We start from the raw sequence: 26,425 nt of genomic DNA on the forward strand, positions 1-26,425 counted from the left end.
GCCTTCAAAATGTTTTATTGTAATAATTAAAGATGATTTATATTGTTGTGTGTGTTTTGGCACTGTTGTGTTTCCTCAGCCCCTCCTCTCTACATTTTTTTTCATAGAAACTCAGGGAAGAGTTGAGGTAAAAACCAGTCTGAACATGACACCTTCACCATGGAGGCACACAGTCACAACACCAATTGTGTTTTTGGAGACATGCAATTTAGGCACGTTAAAAGGCCATTTATTAAATATTCATCGTCATTTTCATACGTCGAATATTTGCTTTCGTGAACCTCCGTTGCAGCCGTTTTTCTCGTTTTAAATTAAGGCAAATACAGTCTACAATTAAACAGATCGCCATTTCGCATTTATAAGTAAAATGTCTCAGCAGTTTATCCAGTAGGTTTCCGATCCTCGCTGCATTGTTCTACACAGGAGAGAGGGATGGAAAAACTTCCTCCTCCTCTAAAACCTAAACGCCGAGCTCACGTTTGACAGGAAGGTTTACAAACATTTATTTCCGCAAATAATTTGCCATTTTTCTTCATGATTTAAGTCTGGTTGTCTTGTGGCGTTTGTTCTCACCAATGCTATACTCTGTTTTTGCGATAGTCATAAAACTTAATGAATAGGTGCGCCCCCTTGCCGCACCGCAGCCGTGCAGTTCGTTGTATTCCTACGCACGAATCCTAATTTCTACATACTCCCTAAATTATCTCTCATCTCGGTCGTTCAGCTCGCAGCCATCTTTAACAGTACCGAATTTTATATCTGTAAGTCACTTTTGGGTACAGAAACCACGTTTGGTTCCATTACTATAAAGATCCAGTGGCTCAGGATCTAGTTTTTCAGAAGGCGGCTGGATATGGTGTGGGTAGGAGTTTTTATAATGGCTCACGCACATATGGAGTGACGCCATCTTTCCCAGTGTGCTGCTGCGCGAGCGCGGATTGAGAGTACTCGCGCACAAGTTCACTCTCAGCGGGAGCTGCCGCGCGCTGCGGGTCGGTCTCTCAGATTATCTCCACGGATTGTCGCTATTCGTGTTTAAAAACAGCTAAGCGAAAAGGGAATATACAGCGTTTGACACAGGTAAGTGTTTTCTCCGACAGAATGTGGGTCGTTATCGTTTAGAATGTAATGAGGGAATGTCTTTCTGCAGCTGTGGGGAAAGAGGAGGCAAAACAGCCAGCCAGTGGACATAATACTGCAAAATCACGACCAAATTACACTTACATTTACTCACATAAACTCGGATTTATTCGGTTATAATACTATAAGTGTTTTAATGACTCGGATAATGTGTATTTAAAGCTCAGAGTTGAGACATTTTGTGCCTTTGCTGCTAGCTTGGTTAGCATTTTAGGGCTGGAAAAGTGTTTTGTGGAGAACATGTGAAATTCTCCCCCAACTCCTTACCGCATCTCAGACTCCTTTTTACGTTAATTATGACGACCTCTGTGAATTTTCTGTGTAAAATTCAACAACTGAAGTTGGTTTACGTTAACGTTAGTCTGACCGCAATCTCAAATCCCTGTTTAAATTGGTTGTGCGGTTGAAAGTTAGTCTGTGGTTAACTAATATAAACTAGCTGTCTTTCAGTTACCTTCTAAGCTTTTTGCGTATTACTGAACCAGAGATGTTTTTTAAAGCTTTTTTTGTGACTCGCTAAAATCTTGAGGATATTAAGTTTGGGGTACATTTTCCTCTCAGATGCGAGGCCATCTTTATCATCTGGAGTCCTAAATGGTTATCATATTAATAAAGCCATGCGCTAATAAAATACTCTAAATACTAGCCATATTAAAGTCTCCATAAGAAAGAAACAAAGGCATTTAAAGCGTCTGGCCGTTGAGAGGAAGTCGAGGAGGAGCTCGAGTGAAATCTGACTCTGGAGCTCGTGCAGAAGAGGGGGGCGGGGGGTCATCGGCTCGGGCTCGATGCGCACACACGGGTTTTGCGGACGGGCGCATACCCTACCCATACACCACCCCCTACTAGCTCTTCTTAACAATACACCCCACTGACTTGAGCTTTACTACGATATTCATTGAGTGAAATTATTACGTTCTCAAATGACATTACTGCAGTCTGCCTTACGTTCTGTAAAAGTATGGGTTCATAATTGTTTAGGTTTGTTTTTTAGCGCAGTATATGATGCCATAGCCGCCCCTGTAACACAACTGGCAGTAGATTTGTTAATGATTCACATGGCTTAAAAAGAAAGCCAAACACATGTGCCTTTTCCTCCACCTCTGCCATGGAGTCTAACTAAAGGCATATCTTCCTCACTTCATTAACATTTGGCATTCTGTGGTCTTATTTAATCCATGGTTGTAGTAATTACTATAGATGTTTATGTATGTATAAACTACCAAACCACATACATAATATCTTGTGTGTGTGTGTATATATATATATATATATATATATATATATATATATATATATATATATATATATATATATATAATACATATTATATATACACCCCTACATATACACTCACACAAGATAATATGTATGTGGTTTGGTAGTTTTTGAGAAATGAACAACATTTCTGCTGCTTGTTCAATCTACTTTAAATGAGCTAAAGCAACAATTGCTAAACATTTGATCAATTTCGATGTGATAAGATGATTATTTAAAATTATAGTTTACGTAATTCATTTGTGGTGGGACTATATGAATCATTTTATATTAACTGAAACTGCATGGGTGGATTTTTAGTTCCCAGCATGCTTTGCATGAGACTCAATTGGGAGCGAAAATGTTAATTTATGCATTGATTTAAAGACAGAGCCCTTTTAACAATTAATATTAAATTATGCTGGACATTTTAAAATTATTTTAAGTTCTGTACTTGTTTACATTTTTTATTTTATGCAAGTGGATTTTACTTCCATGTGAAATTTACTTATTGTTTCAATAACAAAAGTTATATTAATTTGAACCTATCAGAGTTAATAAATGCTTGTAGTAGTTGTCAAACATCTCCACATTCAGTTTTGTCAGTTGTGGGTATTATCAAGAACTTTTAGAAAATTGTTGTTATATTCCTGATTGGTGTATGAAACCTCATTTTCCTTTATCTATGGTTTAACACGCATTGTTCTCCCGCTGTTCACTTTTGAGTCTTCATGCCCAAACTCTCAAAATCTGGGATGGTCTGGGGCATCTGGGGGTGTCTTTTAGTACGGATGCTGGATCTTATTAGACTTGGATGATAAATTTCAAAACAATTGAAAATCAAGTCGCGTAAAGTTTGGTTTGTTTATGATGCTAATAACTGTCTCCAACCGGGAGAGGTCGCTAGTTTTGAGCCGCTCCCAGCATAAATTTCAGCTTAGTAGGACGTGCACTCTAATGTAAACATTCACTAACATGAGCAAAAAATTACCATGAAAACTATTTTCCAGTCAAGATGGTAAACGGATGATCTTTTTACCAATTTCAAAGGGATACCCATATGTTCTGCTCTAAATGGATGCGTCTGAGGTAGTCATATCGGTTGTACAGTGTGGCTTCAGTATGTTTTTGAATCTGGGTGAGCTATATGAAGTCAGAATACACTGAACCAAGCTGTATTTGGTGTGTGCTACACAGACTCATGCTGTTTGAACATCTCCCATCACAAGTGACACATTTGGAGTAGATGTGTAGTGTGGGATGTTCCTGGGAGATAGCAACGAAGCCATTTGGGTGGCATTTAAATTCACATTCTGTCCGAATGCCAAGGATTATCAACAAATGCTTGGGTCTTCTCAAGCCTCCTCAGTTTTCTTTGGAGGAACCTGTTGTTGACTGTGAAATAGACACATGGGTTGAGAATGGATGCATGTTGAATACTTTATTGATGAAAAGCCCAGGTGCAATCATGTGTGTGAATTTGTGTGTGTTTTATGATCAGGCTAGATGAAACAATATGGTGTTAGGTTTCACTTTTTTTTTTAAAGGGCCCCTGTTTGCCATTTCAAATATTGCCTTTCGTGCAGTTTATAATGTAGCTGTATGTGAAGGCAAACAATCGGCAAAATTGTAAAGCTGAAAGTGCAAAGTACTGAAATGTTAAAAGTGCGATGATGCCAGCATTTCTCACTAGCATTTTGAGTGCTGCTGTGTGTATTCTCAAACCACTGATTGGCCATTGTGTTCTCGTGCTTAACAGATGTCTGTTATTGGCTAGAATTATCATGACAGATTTCCATCAATTGGAAAAAATGGGGGAAAGAAACCACGCAATGTTGTTGTTCTACCGGCACGCCAAATATCATTTCCTTCTTGGTGACAACAGTGACGCTGATCGCTTCATTCACAGTCGGGCTATTAGCAGAGATCCCAGAGCAGAACTTGAATTTGGCATGGGATTGCGACCATATAATAACAATTCTATTAATTCCCACAGGTTCTGCACTTATAACGCAATGATGGAACTTATCACTTATATGTGCTTTTGAGTCTTGAACTTACTTGCACGTTCATTTTCTATGCGCCCACAGATCACAAGAAGATTGACAGCTCTTAATGATTAAGTAGTGGTTAAATGGGTCATAGTTGATCTGTGATCCATATGGATCAAGCCCCATTGCAAAATTTAAACATAATCGAGTACAAGTTTATAATTTGTTCGTATTTAAACAAGCAAGTGAATTTTAAACAATTCCAGAGAGAAAAGGCAATCGGGAACTCAATTTGTTTCAGATGACTTGCGAACACCGAACCAAATCATTTTCTGAATCCTCTGAACAGACACATATACAAAATACCCATCTTGACAATCATTCAGGTAAATGTAGGGATGCCAACAACTAATCGATGATGCACTGATTACAATTTTCTTGGTCTATATCTATAATATAGATCAGTGGTTGTGTAAGGGCAAAACCTGCAGCAATGACTAAATGTGAAAAAGAAGCACTATTTAAAGGGTTAGTTCATCCAAAAATCATAATTATGTTATTAATAGTACACTGTAATGACTGAACTGAAGAGAGAACTGAAGATGAACACCGAGCCGAGCCAGATAATGAACAAAAGACTGACTCGTTCTCGAGTCAAGAACCGTTTCTGTGGGAAGAGTCCGATTCGAGAACCGAGGAGCTGATGATACTGTGCATGTGTGATTCAGCGTGAAGCAGACCGACACACAGAGCGTCTGAACCGAACTGATTCTTTTGGTGATTGATTCTAAACTGATTCTGTGGTGATCCAAAAACCGGTTCGTGACTCGAGAAGGGTCAATTTTTTTGTTCGTTATCTGGCTCGGCTGGGTGTTCATCAGTTCTCTCTTCACAGCAGTTCAGTCAGTGTACTGTTTGAGTACATGAATTACTCTGTGATATTGGTTTGATTTAACTCCCAGGCAGTGTCAGCCACATTAAAAAAGTGAACAGCTTAAGACAGTTGATTACTGTGTATTGGAGACGCAAACAGTTTAAAACGATTCAGTTCGATTTGTTGAACTGGTTCAAAAAGATCCGGTTACATCGAAGGATTCGTTCGCAAACCGAACCGGATATCACAAACTGCTTTGTTTTGAACTCTCTCACAACAGACACGGAAGAGAAGACAATGCTAAATAAAGTCTTAGTTTGCTATTTTTGGACCAAAATATATTTTCGATGCTTCAAAATTTCTTACTGACCCTCTGATGTCACATGGACTAATTTGATGATGTTTTTCTTACCTTTCTGGACATGGACAGTATACCGAACACACAGCTTCAATGGAGGGACTGAGAGCTCTCGGACTAAATCTAAAATATCTTAAACTGTGTTCCGAAGATAAATGGAGGTCTTACTGGTTTGGAACGACAGGAGTTATTGACATAATTATGATTTTTGGGTGAACTATCCCTTTAACCAGAGCGAATGAAGTGTGTCTGTGTGTGTCTGTGTGTGTGTGAGAGAGAGAGAAGGGGTCATGGGAGAGAAAAGAGAGAGAATATGTGGCTGACGTTATTGCCTGTGCCCCAGGAAACAAAACGGATCTGCTTGAAATCGGAAAGAAGTGAGACTGATGATCATGAGGAAAAAAGTGCAGCTCATGCACCAAACTTGTGCGAGCAGCTGTGAGTGCCTTTATATAAATGCATCATAATTCATTCATAATCTACGAATTAAGCTTTTAATGTGATTTAAACTTTTTAAAATACAATAAAATGGAAACAACACAAAGGTCTTCAACATTGAAAGCAATAGAAATGTAGTTACCAAGTAGTTTCCCCGCATAATATTTTCATATTGTGAGCTTTGTAGGGATGCGGGACACATTCCTACAACACGTTAATTAGATCCTACGACTTAACTCTTTCCTCGCCAATGAGGAGTCTAAAGTCTAAATGCTCTAAAGTTAACAGATAATGTTTAAAAAGTGCAGTCCACTTGATTACATATGTTTAGTGTGGTAATGCAACATTTGTTCTTATCTTTCTGCAATCTACTTTAGTTTGTGTGATTTATAACTGACTTTTGTATTTGTTTACTCCAGGCTTATTTTTCAATGCTTTGTGTTGTCATAATTATTACATGCTTACAAGGTTGGAAGTAGGGCTGTGAGGTTTGGGGAAAATATCTAATTGTGACTTTTGTTTTTTGACAGATATTTGATTGCGATTTGATTTTTGAGAACATTTGTTTAATCTATCTAATATTGTGTTGGTCATACTATACAATGATTTATAGCTTGTCTTTGTTGAATAATAGTAACAGAGATTTAAAAAATAATTTCATATTAAATCACAATCGCAAAAAACAAAAAAACAAACAAAAAAAACCCCCTAATTTACAAAGGTAAAAAGAGAATGCCCCTGTAAATCACTTTGAAAATTTTTTTATCAGAATTTTCTTTATTGATTAGAAGTTGCTCCTAATTTTTTTTTAATTAGGAGGACAAGCACCCCTAATTACAAGAAGAAAAAAATGCTCTTAAACTGGGTGTGCTAGCGGAATGGCTAGTGTCTATAGAGGACATTTGAACTCTGTGTCTGTACCTCATAAAGAACAGGCAGTGTACTGTTGGGGATTTGTGTCGTGCCGCATCCAGTGTAACATCACTGAATATAGTTCTATAGTATTTTGTCCTGTCACGCATCCTGTAGACAGGGTGAATTGAACTTTCTTATTTAGGCTGCTTTCTTATTGAACTGTTTTATTTCTTTGACATTTATTTTAGTGTTTAGCAGGTTGCGTATTCATTCACTGACGGAAGTGCTAAAATTAAACATGCACTTAAGCGCATGTTTATAAGCATATAAGTGGTAGTTGTCCATTACCACCGTGGTAATGCACCTATGTAATAGAACTCCAGCTAGGAGGGTTGAGGTGACTAATTAGGAGTGGGCGATATCTCTATTTAAAATATATTGAGATTTTTTAAACACCATGGATTTTGACATATCGTTTATATTAGTGGTGTGACGGTTAGTATTTAACCGTGAGACCGGCACGTCCTCAACCAGCCTGGAGGCTACATAACTAGTCTAAAAAAAGACAGCCGGCTCCATTATATGGAGATACATCGGTTTTAAGGCATCGGGCTAACAGCAGGCAGATGTCTACTGTAGGGCCCTATGATTTCGCGATGTAAAAAACGCGGACGGAATCGCGGAATCCAGTCATAAAAACGGAATTTACAGTTTAACGTGGAATGTCACGGAATTTGTCAAATTTTAAATTAATTATCAAAAGTAGGTCATTGCACTCGCTTCAAATTAAATGTTTGCATACATAAATATGGACTATATGGACTAATATCTGCAAATATTAAGCCGGAAAAGTCTATTTAAATATGAATCCTGCATGTTCTGCATGTCTCCGTTAATGAATGGAGAAGCGCTTCTTCATTTTATTACACACCCGGAAGCGCGCGTGACGCTCCGGTGATTTCAGCTTCTTGTCCTCTCACTAAATAAAGACGTGAACACATGAACAACATCTCCAGAACTGCAATGAGAGACACTTCATGAACATTTGACTGTTTCATTTGAGTAAAACTAGCGTCATATCACATCATAGACTGTAGTATCACATACACAGAACTGTAAAAGTAAACCCGTTAAAATAAAAGTATTTGCACGAAAAAAAAAAATACTAACCTATTGTTCGGCAGAATGTAGAAAGTCTAGTACTATTAAAATGAAACAAATATAATTTAAGGAATAATCACACAACATTTCTTCCATGTATTATTTTTAATAGTAAATCCCTTGTTTACCAAAAAATAAAGTTTGCTTAATTTTCAATAATTAAAAGATAAATTAAATAAATGTTTTATGCCTTCGTTTGATAACCAGAAAAATTTGAATACACAGAATTTCAGAGGGGAAAAAACTTTTCACATAAGGCTATTTTAAGAAAAAAAAATTGTAACAAATTAAGTTGTTTTTATGCATTTAAATAATTACACTTGCTTAAACATAGAATTAGATAACAATAAAACATTTGTTGAAGAAGAAAATAAAACATTTCATAGGGCCCTAAATATGTAATATTTGGCATATTTGTTTTTGCAGTAGTTTTTGGGGGGTTATTTTTCCTGTAAAGCTATCGAGATATATTTTTTGCTCCATATCGCCCAGCCCTATGACTAATGACCGATAAATGATGGGTTTAGTCGAGGCTATTGTTTTGTGATGCAGACGTTAGCTTTTCCTAAGAACGCTGAGTCTGAAATTCTATGTATGTGTATCAGATTTGTGTGCCAGGTTCCAAGTCAAATTCTGTCTTTAAGTAATGAGTGCTTATTTGCTGCTCATTGCTAGTAACCTCTCTGTTACAGATATATGCGTACTGTACATTATTCTCCACCCCTGCCACCTTGTCTTTTGCAAACTCCACCCATATTCCACCTTAACAAAATTTTTACCAAAACACTGAGATTGATTACAGATGTACAAGGCAGTGAGAAACACATGCATGTGGTTACTAGTATCGGGTATGTTCATGCGTTATGTCTGAAATACAGAAACTAGTGGAGTTCAGCAAGAGTAAAATTTTGAAAAGCTCGTCCAGCAGGTTTTCCCTTCATGATTGTATTCACACTGTCCATTCAGATGATTGTATAACTCAGCGATTGAGCTCTGGAAGGGAAAACCGATTGTCTAAATTCATCCAGCATGACCTCATCAATGACCCAGACTAACCTGTAGTTTGTTAGGCCTTATTTCCATGAATCATCATGACTGACTGTGAGGAGAGGACTGTTTGAATGTAGTTTGTGTCTGGGATTTCTTGAAGGGTGAGGCTCAGTTGGCACCTCATGTTGCGTGCGAGAGAGAGCACTAATACTGCAGGGGGGTTAAGGCCTCTATGCTGGTGGGTTTATCTCTACAATTGACTCCAGATGTTGTGAACCATAGACCAAGCAGCACCAAGAGTGCCACAGCAGCACTGCTTTGTACATCTGGCGTTACCAAAGCAATGACTGACACATTTTTATTGCATTCCAAAGAGCTTCGTTATCAGCACCACAGTGGGAAATGAAACCGTATCGGTGCTGACAGTTAAGCAAAGAGAACCGTTCGGCCCGATAGTGGAAAAGCAACTTATGAATTGCCCATGAATGAACGTCATTATTCAGTTCATCTGGAAGACCACAGCTGTGTGGGAGCACTTTAAATTGCTTGAGGACAAGGCAAAGGCAGTGTGCCAAATGTGCAAATTGTTACTGGCCTACCACAACAGCACATCAAGTTTGAAAGTTCTGTAAGTAGTACACCTATAGAATGCTATATTGCTGGTGTAAAAACAAACAAACAAACAAACAAACTGCTTTTATCCGCCATTTTAAATATATTTATACTATATAAACGTTCACTTAATTTGCTTGGAAAACACTTGCGAATACGGCAGCCATTCAAAAAATAAAAACCTTCAGTAACCCAGCCTAATAATAATTTATCTATATTAAAAGTATTGCTCTTAAAGGACCTGTGTTTTGTATCACTAGTGCAAGTTGTCCGTTCTTGGCGCATATAAGCCCTGCACGCGTGAAGTGGCACTTCTGGCTAATGCTGTTCTGTAGTTCATTAAAAGTTGATTAATTCTGAACACGTCGGGTGTTCATATTGCACCAAAATGCGACACTGCACTCCCTTGGGTCCGCAGCAACACACACCATGTGTGAAGTCGAATTGGATGAAAATGCAAACACACAGAGATTCCTGCCTTCATTAAAGAAAAGTATATGTTCAGCCCATCCGAAGTTTCAAAATATTTGGTGTTGATTACTACCGAAGCTTCGAAGCTCAAAAAATGGTATTTGGACCAGCCCTACATGGTACAATTTAGTACAGTTAACCTTTGGGGGGTTTTCCACTGGGTACAGTACCCGCTACCTGGTACTTTTTTTTTTTTTTTTTTAGTACCACCTTGAACCATACTGTTACCAAAATGTGACGTGTAAACTCTACTGATCACGGATTTGCCGGAGAGAATAGTCATTCTTGATGCAAACACAACAGAACCGCTAGATTTAAATCAGCACAGCCAGCGAAGCATTGAACACAACTGTTTTGAATGAGCGCACCTTTTTTAACAACCAAAAAGTGGCTGTTTTGTTGTCGAGAAAGTACAGACATTCCTCTCGTTGATGGCAGAGGAGTGGATCTAGCAAGAGCTTGATGGTGTGACGTGGAATGAAAACATTTTTCAGGAGTTGCTGCAGTAGAGGCTACTAGATGCGGCGCTGCTGCTGTTGATTTACAAATATTGGGGGGAGAGAGAACATCAATGTAAATAAGATCTTGTTTTCGTCAAAACTGAAACCAAGCCGTTCACACAGAATGAATATTTTGTGCATTTTCTAGAGGGACATCTACTGTTGCACTTGAGTCTCGCACAAGAGAACCGCATGTTTAGAAAGCCATGTAAAATGAATGCAAGTTCAACTTTGAAAAAACATATCTTGAGACTTAATGGTGTCTTTTTCCCCCATCCCACTAAAATTCATGTTTTTAAATAAAAAAAAAATTATACTCTTGGCTTTCGGTCCTTTGTATTAAACCATGAATACATGTTGTTTTGTTTATAGTTGTTTAAGCAACTTCATTATAATTGGTTTATAAACATAATTATTTTGCTAAAAAACTAGATGGTACAGCAAGAAAATAGTGCACTGGAAACTAAAATTTATTTAGCTGAAAATGGAGTATTCCATAACCAGTTAACTAAATTTATTTATTAGTCAACAATTAATAATGTAGTTGTATGCAAACATTTAAATTGCACATAACACAAGTGTTTGTATAAACTTTTTTTTTAAATGTTTTATATATACATTTTTTTTGTTTAAATATACATTAAACTGTGACTAACTTTGCTTTAAAAGATTTATTAAAACAGTGAAAATATTAGTAACAGGTTAAGTAAAAATGTTATTTATCCTTCCAACATACTTTGATGTTCATTCATATATATTTCATGCAATAAATGGTAGTAAAGAGAAAGTCATGATCGGTTCAGGTGTGCTGCCAAAAAACACTTAAACATGGACTAATGCCTTTCACACACATACTCCGTCTACAGTGTGTATGCGTAGCAAATTTTTTTACGCACCCATGTTAACGGGTTCCAGCGTTCACACTGCACGCAGTTGTGGTCCGTCAGTGCGTTCCAGGAGCAGTGCGTCAGCAGCAGTCTAGCGATCGTTTTCTTACCGAGTCTATTTTTGCAGTGCTGCACGCACTGAATTAAAGTGACAGCGAATTGTTTGCGGAAATAAATGAACATGGATTGACTCGGATATGCAGTAATTTCACAATAAATGTATACTAATTAAAGTTTCACATGCAACACATGGGTTTTTGGCTTTAAATCAAGAAAAATAGCACATTTAGATAAACAAGGCAACATAATTCCTCAAATAAAAGCCGGGTCCTTTATTTACCTGAACTGCAGAAGGTAACAGGCTTTTATTTGAAGCAGGCTTTTATTTCTAATTCCATCTGTTTGATAAGTAATTGTTTTAAATAACCCATTTTAAATTAAAAGTGATAGCGTTCCAGTGGATAGAGATCATAACATTAGCAAAAAATCAGTTAAGAATCAATCACCAAAAGAATCAGTTCGGTTCAGACGCGCTCTGTGTGTCAGTCTGCTTCACGCTGAATCACACATGCACAGTATCATCAGCTCCTCGGGTCTTGAATCTTGAAAATTCTATATATTTTTTTACATGATTTGAAATCAAAATAATAATAGCCGCGGATCAGTAGCAGACTGCAAATGATTCCTGTTTGAAAGCACAATGAGTCTGAGCTGCTTCTGCACCACACATGTAACGCGCATGGACTGCATACACGCTGCAGATGGAGTATGTGTGAAACGGGCGTAACAGCTCCAGAACAGAAACAGCAAGATGTTGACAAGGGCTAGCCGAAACGTTCTACTACGTGACCTTTCCACATGTTGCACTGTTTGTGTTTTGTAAGAGCTGTTTGACTGAGAGGAACAGTATGTTTTGCTAACCAACACAATAGTGAGACATGGGCAGACAGTTTTAGTCTGTAAATGTTGGACGTCTCGGAGAGGGGTTGCATTCTTCCTGCTGACTTGGAGAAGGGTGTTGTACGTCTGAATAAAGGAGGTGGGCTTGAGGCTTGTGTCATGGTAATCTTTGAGGAGGCCTCACAAAAGGAAAGGAGACCGGGGCCCCCTCGACTGAGACACTGAATTCAGTATTGCTTCAGTAGGTGTTAACTGCTGATGTTGATGGGCAATCGACAAAGTCATGTGCATTTTGACGCTGTTGTGATGGCGGGGTTTCTGGCTGAGCACATTATTAAAAGTCATATAAACCTTAAGTGCCTTTTGCTAGAGAATGTGTTAAGAACCCTCATGGCTTGGAGGAGGAGATTGAGGTTGGATGTTTGGAGTGACACTAATAGTTCAAGCTTTATTGTCATGCTTGTGATGGAGTGACTTTGTAAAATGCAGAAAATCATGTGATCATGTGGATACAATGTGAATGTACCCACCTTTTAACTGGCTGAAACAAACACTTTTTTTACATGCAACATATTTTAGGTGCTATAATTATATGATTGAAAATAAATGACAATTCTAATGTTAAATTTGATAAAAACAAACCTGTTTAACATGAAATTAAATGAAACATACCAGCTAAAAGGGGCCCTTTTGTATAGGTGAACATATAACATTAGGTTGTTAAACATTTCATGAAACTGAAAATCTTTATCCACTCCTTATGGTCTCCACATTAGCACCAAGCAAAGACTTGTTATAAAATTAAAAGCTTTCACTCACATCTCACTTCAGTTCAGCATTGAGTGTTTGTAATAACTCATTTGTTGTTTTTATACTAGGCTTCCAGTTTTGCGTTTCTCATTAAAACTTTTTTTATTGTTAAGAAAACAAATCTTATTAAAATAACACAAAAAACCATATACTATTGTAATTGTGTTAAATATAGGGCCCTAAGAAATTTTTCCCTAAGAATTTTTTTGTTAGTTTTTCAAGAATCCTTTCTAATCGTTAAATAACATTTTACTATCAAAAAGCATGTCTAATTAATTAAAATCATGGAACTTATACAATGTCAGTTTTATTAAATGTTTGACAAAAATGACATGTTTAGGGCTCAATTATTTTATTTTATCTCATAATATGTTTCATTGATACCAAATTCTGTTGTAGCATGTCTAATTATTTGAATGCATAAAAACAACTTAATTTCTTCATTTATTCTTAAAATAGCCTTATTAAATGTTTTATTTTTCCTCAGAAATTCTGTATTGTGTTAAAGAATGGCGCACACACATGGGTTTACTACACACACAGGGAAGTGTGTGATGCTTGCGGTGATTTTAGCGTCTGCCGTCTCACTAGATGAGGACATAAAAACATGAACAACATCCCCAGAACTGCTCTGAGAGTCTCTCCATGAGCATTTGACCATTTGATTTGAGTAAAACTAACTATCTCATACACAGAACTGTAAATGTATTCATGCAACCCATCAAAATAAAAGTCTGGTTTGATTTGAAGACATTGTGCCTCTTAATACTTTTCAGTAGAATGTACACTACTACTACTATGACTAAAATTAAACAAATAATCAAGGAATAATCGCACAACATTCCAAGTTTTCATTTTAATAGTAAATCCCCCATGTTTGACAAAAAAATAAAGTTTGCTTAATTTAACTATTAAAAAGGAGTCGAGAAAATTGTAATGGAATTTGGGAAAAAAATTAAAATGGAATTTTGGAAAAAATAAAACCGCTACATGAGGGATCTGCAGATAATATGAGTGGTTGTGTGTAGTGTGGCACATTCTGCTTGACTCTTTCATCCCAGCTGCAGTCAGGTTAAGAGACAGAGAGCTTTCAGTTCGAACACTGGGGCTACACTTTGTGGAATGTGTTTGTGTGTGAGAGACAGACTTGAGTGCTGTGTGAGAAAGTTAGTACCACAAATGTAAAAATTAATCGTGTTTTTTTTTTTTTCAGATTAGGAGGCTGTGCTTGGCTGTGAGAGAAGCATGGCTACACAATGTAAGTTATTTTACATGTTTCTTTATTAAAATATATATTTGCAAAGTGAAAGTTTTGGAAGAGCTAAAATATTTAACATCTTGTTTTAAATACTATTTGATGATCTCTTTTTATAATGTTTCATGTTCAGCTGACTTGATGGAGCTCGACATGGCCATGGAGCCGGACCGCAAGGCTGCAGTCAGCCATTGGCAACAACAGTCTTACCTGGACTCAGGTATCCACTCTGGGGTCACAACCACTGCCCCGTCCCTGAGTGGGAAGGGCAACCCAGAGGATGAGGATGTGGATAATCAGGTGCTGTATGAGTGGGAGCAGGGCTTTAACCAGTCCTTCAACCAGGAGCAGGTAGCAGGTATGTGTGCTGATTCTGTTCTTCTGTTTTAAGAATTGATGGAAAGAATATGGAAAATTAGGATTTCATGTTCTTAATGTGGTCAAAATAGTCTGGAATCGAAAATGCGCAATTCACTTATGTAAACCTTAAACAGCATTGGGTCTTCTGCAAACCAATGTGTGTGCAGAGACAATTGCTTATTGTTATAGCTTTCTTGTCTTTTGTCTGGTATTAACAATCACTGTATTATATTAAGACATAACAGACCTTTATAGTCATTTTGATTAATTGTGCATAAGACCGTTGCTTGATATAGTACTGTGGTTTCTCTGTAGACATTGATGGTCAATATGCCATGACCAGAGCCCAGAGAGTCCGGGCGGCCATGTTTCCTGAGACTCTAGATGAGGGCATGCAGATACCTTCCACACACTTCGACTCTGCCCACCCCACCAACGTCCAGCGCCTGGCCGAGCCCTCACAGATGCTCAAACACGCCGTGGTCAACCTCATTAACTACCAGGATGATGCAGAGCTGGCCACCCGCGCCATTCCAGAACTCACCAAACTACTGAACGATGAGGATCAGGTTAGAACGGATAGATTGTCAAGAACAGCCAGTGCTGGGACACTGTCATAGTGAGCTAATGCCTCGATTTTCTTTTTACTTTTTCCATCAGGTGGTGGTAAATAAGGCAGCCGTGATGGTGCACCAGCTCTCAAAGAAGGAGGCCTCTCGTCACGCCATCATGCGATCCCCACAGATGGTGTCGGCCATTGTGAGGACCATGCAGAACACTAGTGATGTAGAAACGGCCCGCTGCACCTCTGGCACCCTGCACAATCTTTCCCACCACAGAGAAGGCCTGCTGTCCATCTTCAAATCGGGAGGCATCCCTGCTCTCGTCAAAATGCTTGGGTTGGTACACCTTCAAGCTCTCTATTTTTAAACAGACAAATCTAGACGATCATGCGGTTATATATCCTGTGAATCTTTTGGATCAGGGAAGTTGTGTTGTGTTGGAATTCGAGGACTAGCAGGCTGAGTGCTTTGACCTGCTCTGTGTGCTTAAGCTTGAATCCCATTAGTTTGGCTCTAATTAATATTGCTGTGGTCTCTTCAGTTCCCCAGTGGACTCCGTACTGTTTTATGCCATTACGACTCTACACAACCTCCTACTGCACCAGGAAGGAGCCAAGATGGCTGTCCGTTTGGCCGGAGGCCTGCAGAAAATGGTGGCCTTATTAAACAAAACAAACGTCAAATTCCTCGCCATCACGACAGACTGCCTTCAGATCCTGGCATACGGCAATCAGGAGAGCAAAGTAAGAAGCAAAAGCTTCTCAATAATAAGCACATCACAGCAGGGTTCTTGGCCAAAATAACATTGGTTTACAAATTGTTTCAATTTTTCAAAAATCTTGTCACTCATATCTAGCAGAGCAACAAAATAACTGCTATATTTGGAATTTGCCTCTTGATGTTCTCATTGGCACTGGATGTCTGACTATTGTAGGGCTGTTTATTTATATAAAATTGATATTTAAAATTATTATAAAAGAAAAGAAAAAGCTCCAGGTTTCCTCAGCTTCTTTTGCAGAACTGCAAAATTTGACTATAATAGTAATTACCATGTATAACTATACTTACTAGTAGTAGTAGTAGTAGTAGTAATTAATAATAATAATAAAAAAAATATTTAAATATTTCTGAATTTCTTTTTTAAATGTTTAACAATCCAGCTTTTGTTCTGGTGAAGAAAAAAAACGAAAGGCTCAAAGCTCCTTTTGTTGACACCAGCTGATTTATAAGTGCTTTTCAGTTACAAACGACCCAAAATCAGAGCAGATGCAGAGATGGAGTTTGTGTGAAGCAGCAGCATTTATTCTGAACTGAAAACACCAGATCATGAGCTTGATCGTAATTGTGCCACGCTTCACTCTGAAACATGCAGCTCATATTTAAATCAGTCATTCCGATTTCAATTGCACTAAGCTGTAATATTATATTAATAGCGTATTATATAGCCAAACAAAATTACTTCTAGTACTTTGTATATCACTTCATTTACACAATGTTCTTGGTAATTTATTAACAGAGTAACACTGGTTTGAGCAGTGCAGCATTGATGGTAAAATGTTAAGTAGGGGTAAATGTTTTATTTAAACTATATATGTAATAAATATGTAATTTGCTTTTCAGCTTATCATTCTGGCCAGTGGAGGCCCACAGGCTCTGGTCAACATCATGAGGACGTACACGTATGAGAAACTGTTGTGGACCACCAGTCGAGTGCTCAAAGTGCTGTCTGTTTGCTCCAGTAACAAACCTGCCATTGTTGAGGCTGGTGAGTCCATTTGTCTTGGGTTTACTCCAGTATAATGCAATGGAAGCTGGCGGCTGATTTAAGATGGTTTGAACATGGAAGCTTTGTCTTGTTTTCAGGTGGCATGCAAGCACTTGGCCTTCACCTCACGGACCCCAGTCAGCGACTGGTACAAAACTGCTTGTGGACTTTGAGGAATCTCTCAGATGCTGCCACCAAACAGGTACCGATCCGTTTGTGTCTTTCCTTCAGCTCTTTTACGCTGTCTTCTGTTCTTCCTACATGAGCCCTCTCTTTCTGTCTCCCCATTGTTTCCATGGAGAAGACGTCTTTAGCAGAAGTAGATGTGCAGGTAACAGTCATTCCTGCCTTTGTCTGTGTCGGGGATTAGGGGCTGTAGCCAGCTCTGACCCCACACAGGACATCAAATTGTGAAAAAAGGAAAAAAAAAAGTGTTGGAGCATGAACGGGCGCTACATTTGGTTGTAATGCCTGCGCTATATTTACATTTCACCCAGCTGTTGTTGTGGCATCAGAATTCCTGAATTATCAAAGCATTTTTGGATTGATTTTGTGTATTTAACAGTTTACCCACTCATGGTAGGCTTACAACCTCATGTAACGTGTAGTAAAATGTTACGAATGGTTGTGGCTGCTCGTGTGCGGGACTAAAAAAAAATCTGGATAGAGTTTGTCATGGATGCACATTCTGGGTTGAATAAAGTAGCGCGTCTCAACTCTGGATCCTTCTGTTCTACAGGAGGGAATGGAGGGGCTCTTGGGCACCTTGGTCCAGTTGCTCGGTTCAGACGACATTAACGTGGTGACGTGTGCTGCTGGAATCCTGTCCAACCTCACCTGCAACAATTACAAGAACAAGATGATGGTGTGCCAAGTGGGCGGCATCGAGGCCCTTGTGCGCACTGTTCTTCGTGCTGGAGACCGAGAGGACATCACAGAGCCTGCTATCTGTGCCCTCCGTCACCTCACATCCAGACATCAGGAAGCAGAGATGGCCCAGAATGCAGTGAGGCTGCACTATGGGCTGCCGGTGGTGGTCAAACTGCTCCACCCTCCCTCACATTGGCCTCTCATTAAGGTATGGAAGTGATATGAGATCATCATTTGTGTCTTTTAGTGGCTTTCATTGTGCATTAAGGAAAGGATTGTTTTTCTTAAGGGTTTATTTTATCACTCTATCCTCTCCCAGGCCACCGTTGGGCTTATCCGTAACCTGGCGCTGTGCCCCGCCAACCACGCCCCGCTCCGAGAGCAGGGTGCCATTCCCCGCCTGGTGCAGCTTCTGGTCAGGGCCCATCAGGACACTCAGAGACGCACCTCCATGGGGGGAACACAGCAGCAGTTTGTGGTGAGTCATGGTCACGTGAGCGGCCGACTTTTAAGGCAGCTGAATTCTGAAATGAAAACTTAATGCCCAATTTATGCTGTACTCTGTTTCTGTATTAGCACAGGTATTCAGTGATTTTCTTGCAGAATGGATGTGAATGAGGTGTTTGTGTGTTGTGTTCAGGAGGGTGTGCGTATGGAGGAGATCGTGGAGGGCTGCACTGGAGCTCTGCACATTCTAGCCAGAGATATTCACAACAGAATCGTCATCAGAGGACTCAACACTATTCCACTGTTTGTTCAGGTCAGTCGCTGAGAGCTCGTGCTATCAGTCATTTTTTTTCTAGTTTTTCCTATTTGTTTTATCTGGCTGAAGATCTTTTTCATTTGTTTGTTCATTTATTCTATCCTTCTATCACGTTATCTAACATTAGTTCTTTGTTCTGTATATTGTTCATTCTTGTCTGTCCATTTGTTTGCTTGGTTTGTTCTATTGATCTACCTATCATTCCTTCTATTCTATTGATCATGTCTATTGATCATATTTATTGAGCATTCTTTGTTCTATCATTCCAGTTATCTATCCTTCATTCGGTCTTATTCATTCTATCTGTCTATATTTCACTTGTTAGCTTGTTTGTTCCAACTATTCCGCCGCTCTGCTTTTCATTGTCATTTATTTTCCGCTGTTGTATTCTATTTATCTTTAGATTGTTCACATTCTTGTTCGTCCGGCCTATCATTCTGAAGTTTTATCCATCACTGTTACATTGTCTTTTTTAGTGAATTGAGTAAGTTAAAGTGTGGGTGACGCTGGTAGTATATTTACATCTGCTGTACTTTGACCCATTGTCAGTCTGTCTGACGTGTCTCTCTCGGTCTTTCTCTGCAGTTGCTGTATTCTCCGATCGAGAACATCCAGCGTGTAGCTGCAGGTGTACTGTGTGAGCTGGCTCAGGATAAGGAGGCAGCTGAGGCCATTGAGGCAGAAGGAGCCACCGCTCCTCTCACAGAGCTCCTCCACTCCAGAAACGAGGGTGTAGGTGAGTGTGCGCCCCGTTTTAATAAGCAACACGTGTGCAAGCATAGCCGGCACACAATAATGCAGAAAGACATCAGTTAAATATAATGGCAACACAGTCTCACTGCCTACCGATGTCACAACAAAGTTTGAAGAAACAAGTGAAACTTCCACTGAATAAACACAGAGAAGCAAGCATGAATACAAAACACTATGCAGATTTGTTTTCCCAGCTATGCAATGATTTCCACTGGAGGCAGAGGCTGGGGTGAGCAGGGCTGGCTCGAATGTTTTCTCGGTCACACTAACGTTGCTATCTCTCGCCCACAGCCACGTACGCTGCTGCAGTTCTGTTCCGCATGTCTGAGGATAAGCCCCAGGACTACAAGAAACGACTGTCTGTGGAGCTCACCAGCTCTCTGTTCAGAACGGAGCCCATGACCTGGAACGAGGTAAGGGGGCTCATCTCCGCTAAATCCTGCAATCAACGCTGGCACAGAGCCCTGTTGTAGATTAAGCCTATAAATTCCCAGCGCATTACAGAATCGGTTATGGCAGATGTGGGTGTTATATTTGTGAATTTACTGAGCAGGTGATTCGAACAAAGTAGTATTGTTTTTATGAGCCTCAAGCACTTTGAAAGCACTAGTATAACTGATTCAGTCCTGATATACACTGAATTTGAGGCTGAAGCGAGTTTCTCTTATATAACATTTTCTTCCATGTCTTTGCAGACTGGAGATCTAGGGCTGGACATCGGTGTGCAGGGAGACCCTCTGGGCTACAGACAAGACGGTAAGTTCATTCTCAGAAATGAGATCTGCTCTCAGCATCTGGGTGTGAATACTCACTAATCCACTGCTTCATCAGCCTTCACCCTCCAAACCTAGAGACGAACACACCTGGCATGTTCCATGAAGACAGGACACTAAATAAATCCTGGAACTCTTAAAGATTAGTGGACCAAAAAAAAAATACTTAAATTGTTGTTCATACTTCCCTTTTGTTCCAGAACTCTGAGACTTTCTCAAGAAATGAGATTTTAGGCATAATGTTAGATCTGACAGCGTCCAGTTTCCTTTTCTATCTCCTCATTAAAGAGGTATTACATAGAACATAGAATTGAATATCACCATTCTAGGTTAATTAAATTTTAGATAACTAATCCATCCAAAAAAAACATGAATGCTCTTAACGGAGCACCATATTCCTAGAGAATGTCAGGTTCTGTCACATGCCTTGTGTTCTCTCTCTGGTCTTGTGTGTCTAAAGTTGTGCTATTGTGAGCTGCCTGTTTAATATGCATCCTCTAACGTACGTGTGTGTGTGTGTGTGTGCTCCCTCCACTTCCCATCCACTCCCCTCATCCTACAGACCCAAGCTACCGCTCCTTCCACTCTGGAGGATACGGGCAGGATGCCTTGGGCATGGATCCCATGATGGAGCACGAGATGGGCGGGCACCACCCCGGCCCAGATTACCCTGTAGACGGCCTGCCTGACCTCAGCCACGCCCAGGACCTGATCGACGGCCTCCCGCCGGGCGACAGCAATCAGCTGGCCTGGTTTGATACTGATCTGTAAATACAATGACTTTTTAGGTGAGGCACCAAGACGCCCAAACACTCACTCGATGCGAATGTTTGATCTGTGCTGACTGCACTGTGTGTAGGAGATTTGAAGGGCTGGAGTAAAGCACGCTAGTAGCCAAACTAATCTTGAGCTGCATATGAATTGATTACAGTCCTGTATGTGTTCATGTTTCTCCTCTTTAATCAGATTCTAACCTGTTTGTCTCCTCTTTTCTCTCTGCTGCAGCTGTATCGTCTGATTTGAATGGTCCTGCATTGTGATTTTGGCCTGTAGAGTTGCTGAGCGGGCTCAAGAGAGTGGGCTAGTTTCTCTGAAAGTGCCTGACACACTAATACAAGCGGAGTTTCCTATGGGAACACATGGAAGTAAAACTTTTGTTCTGGTCTTGGTCGGTCAGAATTTGGTGTGATTGACAGAAGAAAGCCCAAGAAGCAAATCCTAAGATGGTATTTTCAACCTTAGCCTTGCCTGTACTTTTTATTACTTTTTATTTTTCAAAGGATATTTCAGTCTGTTATGGTATTTATCTAGCTTGCTTTATGATACTCGTCTTTTATTTTGCAGAACTTTGTATTTCTTTCGACTGTCTCTCTCTCTCATAGTGTTGAGTTATAGTGGTAATGATCCATCAAGAGTTTATCGAGTTTATGGTGTAGAACACTAATTAATCAGTTGAATTGTATTCTTATCAAATGTAAAATTGTGTAGCTTTTGTATAAAACCAAGAATTGGAGAAGTCCAAATATCAGCTGTTGCTTTAAAGAAATCAGAAATGTTCCAAAGGGTTTGCAATCAGTTGGGGCCAGTTTTAACTTTTTTTTCTCGTCTTGGATCTATAATTTTTATTTTATTTTTGATGGTAGCTTTAGAAAGGTTTTGAAATGAACCCCTAATTATTGTAGCCTGTAATTGTTGGTTGGAGACTTGGTAATGACCTGGCTAAACAATAAAATGGACTTTACATTTATCCAATTGTGGACAATTTTATTTTTGAAATGCACTAAATGTGAACAAAGTGATTTTAAGGTTTCTAAGTGGTACAATCATTCTAGAAATACAGACTATATTTTACAACCACTATCACAAGAGTTTAACAGTCTCTTACAAAATGTCATTTATAAAATCCAAATGAAAAGTATGAATATATATGCACATTAAATAGCAGGTGTGAGACTCTGTTCTATGGGTCTCAGTTCTGCCTGGGACCCAATGCCCTTCAGAATCTCTGCAGCTAGTGATTCCACTGCCATGTCTGACTGGGACCTGGAACAGAGAGAAAGTGGTTGGAATATTCTATATGTTCTATTACAAAAATCAAATTAATTTCCAATTCTGTACAAATAAAAAAAAAAACTGCTGTTACTCTGAGAATGTGTTCTGAGGCACATGACAAAAATCTCCAGTCTTCTAGTGCAAGTTGAAAAAATACATCAGCTTATGCAACTGGAATCAATACTTTTAACCCATTTATGAGTGTTTTTATACCAGAACTGAAGTGGATTATTTAAATGCATTAAATATGAAGTGCATTAGCTTATAGTCAAAAGTTATTCACAGTGGTTGTTTACTTCATGAATATGGTAATTAGAGAGCAGTGCCAAGCACAGACCTGCTTAAATAAGATAACAGCACTGTCCACAAATTATTAATGCAGACACTGAATTTCACCCTAAATTAATTACTAATTAAAAAACTTTAAATATTTCTCCAAATTAAAACTATGTAGAGGTAACCTGAACCTGAGCTATGAGCTGAGTGCCACTACAGAGCATAAATTATTTAATCAAGTAGCTATTTTTCTGAGGTGTATTCCCCAATGTTTATCTGTCCGATATACCATATAGCAAGAAAACATAAATTGGCCGGACAGAGTTCTGCTGAAACTAATGCTGCATTACAGTTCTTAACATTGTCGATTGATGTATTGTTAACTAGTTGCTTATAAGCTTGCATATTAAGCACATATTCTGCATGGCCATATTCTACATCCCTAATCCCCTACCCCTTACCTAAACTTAACAACTACCGTAATAACTATTAATAAGCAGCAAAGTAGGAGTTTATTGAGGCAAAAGTCATAGTTAGTTGATAGTGAAAACTGGACCTTAAAATAAAGTGTGACCCTGTATACTATATAGCAAAAATCAATGTTTTGAAAAGTGATATAACTATATATTTTTGTAGTTCCCAACACTGTTGATTGAGTTTACCTTAAATTGTATGTGAAATACTCTTTGCTTTGCCAAAAAACCCAATATTGCTGAAGCTTTGCCTCCGAAGCTTGGCTGGGCAACTTCAAAGGGATTCTTCACATTTCAACAGAGGGGAGGGAAGGGGAGGGGGGTCTTGCCCCCACAGACAGCCACAATAGGCCTGTATCAATCTGTGGGTGAGGCCTGAGCTCAAAGAAGCTCAGACATGAAAGGATCAAAGATGAGGGCCACACTAAGACACTCGACTCGGGGCCCATGTGCTGCTGGATGAGGAGCCTGTCGATTAACTCACCCAGTAGGCAGCGTCATTTTCTGCAGCACGTGAAGCAGGATCTGTCCTTCCGAAGAACCCCAACAGGAGCCAACCGCACTCATCTATAAGGGAAGAAGATAAAATGTACCTTAGGAAACAGGCTCACAGATGACACTCTCATACGATGTCAACCAGAAGCAGCGTGAAATCTATTTAGTCACTGAAAATAGCACGAATGGTAACCCATACGAAACTCAAGTACTTTGCCACTGATTTGATGTGTCTGTTTTTAGAATTAGCAGCTCTCTGCACTTCAGCGTGAAAGAGCCCATTACAATGTCATCTCGATGGCGTCTCGCAGATGAGATGCTTCATCTGAGTGAATGAGGGTCACTGAAAGCCCCTCTGATGGACAGCACAGGACAGACTCATCATCTTTCTAAGAGCTCTCGGTGAATCCTGCTCCTCACACTAACAGACTGAGAAATCATGTCATTTTTCCATAATAACTCATATTCCTACAAATCTACCTGCCATCTTTGATATAAAAAAAAATATATGTGATGTAAGTAACTAATAATAGACATCATGAAAATCACAAGACCATAAAACATGCTGAACAAAACTACAAACAGCTGTGGTCAAAATTTTATATACACCTTGTGGTATCTGCAAAATGTAAATTATTTTACCAAAATAAAAGGGATCATACAAAATGCATGCTACCAACCTAAATAAGACATTTCACATAAAAGACATTTACATAAAGAGAAAATAATAGTTTAATTTATAAGAATGTCCGTTAACACTTTAGAATAAGGTTCCATTAGTTAATGTTAGTTAATGTATTAATTAACATGAACAAACAATGAATAATAGATTTATTACTGTATTTATTCATCTTCGTTAATGTTAGTTAATGAAAATACAGTTATTCATTGTTAGTTCATGGTAATTCACAGTGCATTAACTAATGTTAACAAGCACAACTTTTGATTTAAATAATGCATTAGTAAATGTTGAAATTAACATGAACTAAGACTTATAAATGCTGTAGAAGAATTGTTCTTGCTTAGTTCATGTTAACGAAAGTAGTTAACTAACATTAACTAATGGAACCCTATTCTAAAGTGTTACCGAATGTCCTTGTTCAAATGTTTACATATGCTTGATACTTAATACTGTGTTGTTACCTGGATGATCCACAGCTGTTTTTATTTTTGTGACATGAGTCCCTTGTTTGTCCCAAACAGTTAAACTGCCTGCTGTTCTTCAGTAAAATCCTTCAGGTACTACAAGTTCTTTGTTTATATTAACCCTTTCCAACAATAACTCTAATAACTTCTTAATAATGATAATAGTAATCTTCCATTTATGTCTAAAATTTTAGAAAATGTTGAGTCTGCTCAATTGAGCTCCTTCATGCAAAAAAATTATCTGTATGAAGAATTTCAGGTTTCAGGGCCCACCATAGCACAGAAACTGCCCTTGTTAAAATTACAAATGACCTGTTTTTTGCGTCAGATCAAGGCTGCATCTCATTGCTCCGTTCGACACCATAGATCATGACATACTCATAGATCTATTACAAAACTATACAGGTATTCAAGGGCAGGCTCTTAGATGGTTTTGATCCTACCTGTTCGATTGCTACCATTTAGTTTATTTAAATCTCATTTATCACCAGTTAAATATATGGAGTGCCACAAGGATCTGTCCTAGGTCCCCTTCTATTTTCAATATACATGTTGCCCCTTGATAATATTATTCGATAATACGGGATTAGTTTCCACTGTTGTGCCGATGATACTCAGCTATATATCTCAACGAGACCAGATGAAACTTCTCAATTATCTAAGCTAACAGAGTGTTAAAAATGTAAAAGATTGGATGACCAATAATTTTCTCCAATTAAATAATTAATTATTAAATAATAAATTAATAATAATTGGACCAAAAAAATTACACAGAATCTTGTAAATTACAATTTGCAACTAGACGGATGTACTGTTACTTCCTCTACAGTCAAAAATCTGGGTGTTATATTAGACAGCAACTTCATATTTCCCATGTTACAAAAACTGCATTCTTCCATCTTAGAAACATTGCCAAGCTACGAAACGTCGTCTGTTTCTGATGCAGAAAAGCTAGTTCATGCACGTCTAGGTGGCTGTCCTGCATCTTCAATAAACAAGCTACAGGTAGTCCAAAATGCAGCAGCTAGAGTCCTTACCAGGTCAAGAAAATTGTCAGGAACACAACTGGACACAGATGCAGGTTACGGTGCAGGACCAATTTATTCAAAAACCTCAAAAGAAAAAACTTCCTCCAATGAACAAAAACAGGCCGGGAAATTAGGAAAAATGTCCAACAGAAAAAGAGACTTCAAATGTCCTTGCAAAAACACCCGGCAGGGGGCGCTCAACGGCGCGGCCGCGATGATAGCGGAGAGGGGAGGAAGCCACGAGCGAGCCAGCGACCGTGCAAAAACTCTTCTGGGAAATGCCGGTGCCCGGTCTAGGAAATGAGGGAGGGGGGAAAAAGAAAAACAAAACAAACCAATAGCAGCAAACAGAGGCACGACAGAACACGGCTTGACAGGATCAGACAAAGTGGATACACGGGGATTGTTGCCGAACAACGATCTGGCACCGATAGGCGCGACAGACGGGAATAAATAGAGCAAGAGATGAACAGACATTGAATTCAGGTGAGCGAGGTCAAACCATTAGAAACGGAAACTGTGATAATGAGGGGGAGGGAGGAACGCCAAAGATAGGTGCAAGACGAGCGATCAAAACCAAAACAAAACACCATGTGCGCACGAAATGCA

General features: G+C 38.9%; 2 protein-coding genes across 5 annotated transcripts in view; one reads left to right on the forward strand and one right to left on the reverse strand.

Moving 5' to 3' along the window:
* Window positions 1–900: 900 nt before the first annotated feature.
* Window positions 901–22,093, forward strand: LOC128030862 (catenin beta-1). Of its 2 annotated transcripts, XM_052618921.1 has the most exons (17): window positions 901–1,080; window positions 14,458–14,502; window positions 14,633–14,857; window positions 15,175–15,428; window positions 15,520–15,758; window positions 15,964–16,165; window positions 17,043–17,187; window positions 17,286–17,389; window positions 17,492–17,518; window positions 17,927–18,265; window positions 18,377–18,535; window positions 18,698–18,817; window positions 19,406–19,556; window positions 19,865–19,986; window positions 20,269–20,329; window positions 20,909–21,134; window positions 21,352–22,093. In XM_052618921.1, the coding sequence occupies exons 2-16, from the start codon at window positions 14,490–14,492 to the stop codon at window positions 21,115–21,117; spliced, it is 2,370 nt and encodes a 789-aa protein (XP_052474881.1). In that variant the 5' UTR covers window positions 901–1,080; window positions 14,458–14,489; the 3' UTR covers window positions 21,118–21,134; window positions 21,352–22,093. The 2 variants fall into 2 exon arrangements, with proteins under 2 accessions (XP_052474881.1, XP_052474882.1); XM_052618922.1 differs by lacking the exon at window positions 17,492–17,518.
* An 8-nt stretch (window positions 22,094–22,101) lies between these two features.
* Window positions 22,102–26,425, reverse strand: part of ulk4 (unc-51 like kinase 4) — a 220,656-nt gene continuing 216,332 nt past the window's right edge. For all 3 annotated transcript variants that reach the window (XM_052618919.1, XM_052618920.1, XM_052618918.1), the window contains exons 36-37: window positions 23,632–23,714; window positions 22,102–22,389 (exon numbers count right to left, since the gene is read on the reverse strand). In XM_052618919.1, the coding sequence (XP_052474879.1) occupies window positions 22,281–22,389; window positions 23,632–23,714 (192 nt within the window). In that variant the 3' untranslated portion in view covers window positions 22,102–22,280. The remainder of the gene's footprint in view (window positions 22,390–23,631; window positions 23,715–26,425) is intronic.

The sequence above is a fragment of the Carassius gibelio genome, chromosome A16 (assembly GCF_023724105.1).
Source record: "Carassius gibelio isolate Cgi1373 ecotype wild population from Czech Republic chromosome A16, carGib1.2-hapl.c, whole genome shotgun sequence".
NCBI lineage: Eukaryota > Metazoa > Chordata > Actinopteri > Cypriniformes > Cyprinidae > Carassius > Carassius gibelio.

Excerpts from the sequence above, each read along its gene's own strand:
- LOC128030862 (XM_052618921.1), top strand. Across the intron at positions 19,557-19,864 it reads CTCCAGAAACGAGGGTGTAG|CCACGTACGCTGCTGCAGTT; the intron begins GTGAGTGTGCGC and ends TCTCGCCCACAG. Across the intron at positions 20,330-20,908 it reads TCTGGGCTACAGACAAGACG|ACCCAAGCTACCGCTCCTTC; the intron begins GTAAGTTCATTC and ends CTCATCCTACAG.